This window comes from Chrysochloris asiatica, unplaced genomic scaffold (genome assembly GCF_000296735.1).
Source record: "Chrysochloris asiatica unplaced genomic scaffold, ChrAsi1.0 scaffold00095, whole genome shotgun sequence".
Lineage (NCBI taxonomy): Eukaryota > Metazoa > Chordata > Mammalia > Afrosoricida > Chrysochloridae > Chrysochloris > Chrysochloris asiatica.
Genome location: NW_006408613.1, coordinates 4,302,788 through 4,307,821, shown reverse-complemented (window position 1 = coordinate 4,307,821; position 5,034 = coordinate 4,302,788). Strand labels below are relative to the sequence as shown.

The 5,034-nt window shown below is 36.7% G+C and overlaps 1 protein-coding gene across 1 annotated transcript in view; it reads right to left on the bottom strand.

Annotated features, from left to right (window-relative positions):
* ARHGEF10 (Rho guanine nucleotide exchange factor (GEF) 10) overlaps window positions 1-5,034 on the bottom strand; it is a 234,765-nt gene that overhangs the window by 215,379 nt on the left and 14,352 nt on the right. The window contains exon 3 of the mRNA XM_006866721.1: window positions 4,114-4,401. Coding sequence (XP_006866783.1) covers window positions 4,114-4,401 — 288 coding nt within the window. The remainder of the gene's footprint in view (window positions 1-4,113; window positions 4,402-5,034) is intronic.

Genomic DNA, 5,034 nt, shown 5'->3' with positions numbered 1-5,034 from the left:
TCACAATCCACCACAGTATGACAAATTGACAGACAAGTGGTGGTGTAGGCATATGGATATTATCATATCACAGACAGCATTGTACTTCAAGACGGATCTTGATATATTCTTTTTTAATGATGTGACATCTTTTCTCTTCAATTTGTCACTCCCAGGTTAATAAACCATGTGATTATCAGATTCAAAATGACCAATGCCAGTCCATTTCAGCTCACAAATGCTTACGTTATTGATGTTCACATGTTCCATTTCATTTTTGACATTTCCCAATTTTCCTAGAATCATACTTCGAACATTCTATGTTTCAATTATTAATGGATGCTTACAGCTATTTCTCTTCATTTTGTGTTGTGCCCCATCAGCAAATGAAGGTCCCAAAGATTTTATTCTATTTGTGTCATCATGGTCAACTCTACTTTGAGGAGACAGCTCTTCCCCAGTCACATTTTGAATACCTTACAACCTAAGGGGATCATCTTTCAGCACTATATCTGGCAATATTCTGGTGCTCTTCATCATGTTTCAATATTCAATATTCTGGTGCTAATAGTGTTCCATAGCTATTCATAAGGTTTTCAGTGACTAAATATTCTGTCTTCATCCGAAAGCTCAGCTGAAATCTGTCTACCAGGATGACCCTGCCGGTATTGAAAATACCTGTGACCTATAATCCAGAATCACAGCAACACGCAAGCCACCACAGTATGACAAACTAACAGACAAGTGGTGTATCCCACCACATGGCAACCTCAATAAAAAGTTTTAGGGAGAAATAATAAAGTTAGTGATGTCTGACAACCAAACCTTCACACATACACACACACAACTTCACACATGCCATTTCTGTTCGGTGTTATTCTTCCACTCCATTTTCACTTTATCAAGATTAGTAATGAGCTCAGGAAAAGTTAAATCACATGTCAGACCAGAGGCAGAGCAAGGATTTAAAGTTAAATTTGAAGTCTAGTTTAAAAAAACTGCTCTTCCCATCAAACCACAGCACCTCAAAGAATAGCCAAAATCATCCCCCAAAATGACAAATTTATTCCACAAAGTTGATGAAGACAGAAAACGTGGCATGGCACCAAACAAACTTGACACAGTGAATGATATTTCCTGCAGTATGGGTTAAGACCACAAGTGTATATAGGATTGCTTTCTACCCCACTGTTTTTTATCCATCAATGCACAATCCAGGCTTTCTCATCTTGTACCCATTCCTAAAGGAAATTCTTCTATGTACTCTAAATTTCAAGAAATAAAACTCATCAACAATTAATGTCTGAAAATAGAGCATATTTGATAAGGACGGACAGGAAGAAAATGAGCTTATTCATGAGGAATTTCTCCACCAGCCATTCTTAAAGGTAAGAAACTGTTCAATGTCATCTAGGTGAAAAGTAACAGATCCAAAATTTGAACCCAGGCTCAATGCCAAAATCCTTGCTTTTTTTTTTTTTTTTATCACCTCAGTAAAGAGAATGGTATAGTCATTTTTCTTTGTTGTTAAGTATCATGGAGTCATTTCTATTTTAGAAGACCAAAAAACAACTATATTATGTTTGTTCCTGGATTCTGGGCTTTACAATAGTGTTTATTATAATATAGCTTTCCTTAAGTCTTGGTGTGGTGCTGTGGGATAAGCACTGTACTGCTGACCACAAAGTTGGCAGTTCAAACCCACCATCTGCTCCTCAGACACCCTTTGTAGAGTCACTGTGAGTTGTCAGAACTCACTCGATAATACTTTACAACAACAATGATTTTATGACAAAAAAAAGGAAATTAATTTTAAACAATGCTGTTATTTTTAAATGAGTTTAAATGATGTTAAATAATTTACAATAATCAAAGCATTTTAAAATAATTTCATTACAATAATTAATGTAATTTTTCTTAAGCACAGAATCTTCATAATCCATACATTAGTTTTATATTGTTCTTATTTTTTTTAAGGTTGCAAAATAAGAATAGTATGTTGATCGAGATAAATTACCAGGATTACTCCCAATTACAAAAGGTAAACTTATGGCAAAACATCTACTATAAAAGCCCTCTGTGGATTAAAATATAAAATCAAGATTTACTTGAAACATTTTTCCCCCTCATTAGTTATTAACTAGAAGGAAATAATCCTTTTATTGAAAATTTCACAGAAATCTAAGTTATGATTATATATCTAAGAGGCCACTCTTCCTAAGTATTACTAAATATCACTTATACCAGTGAAATTCCATAGCATGTGTCTTGGGAAATACATTTAGAACAGAGAAGTCAAAATTAAGCTGTCTTTAGTGGATCAATTCTTAATATAACAAACTTTAATTTTGGAAAGGGAAGAATAATTTTGCATTTCCAGTCAATATGTACTCAGACTCCACTCTCAAAAATTTTGCTACTCTCTTAAAAACTTGACTTGCAATGATGATGGTAAGGTGGCCTTGCCATAAAGCTCAATCCTCAGCAAGAGAAACAGCTAATTTTCACACTACTTTTAAAACTCAAAATATAAATTTCTATAAAAACAATTTAAGATTAAACAATATTATACCAGTACTTCTGCCATTAATTTGGTTCCAGCTCAAGGTGACCCTGTGTGTGCCAGAGTAGAGTTCTGTTTCAAAGGTTTTTCAATGACTGATCAGAAGTAGGTTGATAGGACTTTTTATGCAGTCTCTGGTAGACTCAAGTCAAGTCACCAAACTACCAACTAGTCACGGAACTCTTAAAATATTTGTGCCACACAACAACATATTTTAACAAAGTGTTAAAAATAACAGAGAATAATCTTTTTAAAACTAAGTTATTCTGAGGTACTATGTGGTTCCTTTTTCACTCAGTAAAAGTGAAGGAAACAGCTATTTAAATTAACTCAGTTCTTACAGATGAGAAAGTTGATGCTCAGAAAGTTTAGGTGACGGGCCAAATGTCACATATGCGATCAGTGGTGAGGTTTCTCCTGGTTATTGTGTCATCCGCAGCATCACGTTACTTTTCGGCATGTGATATTGGAGAGTTTGTTAGTTTAATAAAACAAAATTCTTTCCACTTCTCTTAGCAATGTGGAGCTGGTTTCCTACCAAAATTCTTCTAAACCTTGTGGATCACTGCCTCTACTAATAGTTTCTTAATGTGCTCAGAATGGCCTTCCTTGCCTCCCTCAATGAGAAAGGTCAGGAGGGAACAAGAGTAACCGCTTTCTGTATCTCTCTCCTCATCTTCCTATTTTTGTTCCCCTCAGTTACCATGAATGAAAATAGCTAGTCATAGACATTGGCCTCAAGAAACCTGTAGTTTACAGATTAACAGACGATACAGTTGTTAAGTGCCATGGAGTCAGTATTAACTCATAGCAAAACTATATGGGGTTTCCAAGGCTGTAAAGCTTTTCGAGAGCAGAAAGCCTTCTCTTTCTCTTGAGGAGCGACTGGTGGGCTTAAACTACTGACCCGTGAGGCTCAACGTCCAGTGCTTCTTCTACACAAACACTGCACTCCTCAAAAGATGATATTTGTGTTATTGTTAAGTGCCACTCAGTCAGTTCTGACTCAGAGTTTCTGGTGGGTTTGAACTGCCAACACCTTGTAATTCACAGTCCAGTGCAATCCTACAGCAACACACTACATTAAACATTTAAAAAATAACTACAATGCCATGAAAAGATGGCTAAGATTTTGTGGGAAAGGAGGTAGGGAACTGGAATAAAATTCATGCAATTTTCCCTTAATATTATAATGTGGAATCCTGGTATGGTGTTTTAGGATAATCACTAGATCACAAGGCCAACTTGAACTGCAAGGTCAGAAATTCAAGCCCATCAGCTGCTCCTCCAGAATCCTACTCAGGATTGCTTTGAGTTAGAACCAACTCAACAGCACTTAACAACAATAATATTATATGGTAGTACATTAGGATCTGACATTATTTAAAATTTACCCCCAAAATAAACTCTTGATATTTTTCCTTAACTGTGTTCCTATCACAGAAGAAAATTAATTCTGGGCTCATTTTTCAGTTTTAAAAAGTGATCATAGAGGGGAAAGATTAAGGACAGATTTTACTAAACAAATGTACCATTTCTCATTACATAAAGAAAAAACAAAGAAAGAATACCTTCTTCATCCAGAGACACAGTGCGAATAATAACAGGACTGGAGTAGGCAGGCAGTATCAGAGGCAGGTTGGAAGGGACTGCATAGCCACAAGGCACAGGAACGGAATACCCGCTGGGCACATGGGGGCTTAAACTTTCTTCCTCAACACTTGGTTCTGGAGTTATGGCCTGATCTTCCTGGAACGGTGTGATGTCGATGACTGAATATGGGTTTACTTTAGTTGGAACCATAAGTTTAGGAGGCTCCCCTAATACGACTGCTTCGCTTTCAGTTCCATTTTCTCCCCCTGAAGAATGAAAAAGAAGATTGTTTTTAGCAAACAAGCATAATCACCAAAAGCATGTCCCATACTCCACCTTCAGGGCAGAAGCAAAGAAGAAGGTGGTGAAACCTCCATTCCAATGTTAAGACTCCCTAGAGATTTGCACATTGCAGGTGCCACACATGGACTGCTCATCATACTAATTGGTGTTTCATACCTGGGGAAGAAAGAAACTTCTGGAAAACAGTGATATCACAATGCAACCGTTGTGAGGAGGTGAAATGTATATGGCCTAAGACTGCTTATCTAACAAGATAAATAAGTTATAAGCTGCCAAAAATAAACACCAGGATCATTAAATATACCAGAAGTTTCTGTTATGGTCAAAAAGATTTAATGTTGGTCCTACTACTGTAGTTCTAGCCTAACCAGTCCATCTAGTTTAGTGCCTGTGGGAAATCGAAGGAGAAAACAAATCCACCTCCAGATTGGGAAACAAAAATACAAAAAAACAGATCTTTGTGTGTAAGTCATTTTAAATGTTGTTGTTGTTGTCAGGTGCCATCAAGTCAGAACTGACTCATAGCGACCTCATGCACAGGAGAACGAAACAATGTCCGACCCTGGGCCAACCTCACTACTGCTGCCACACTTGAT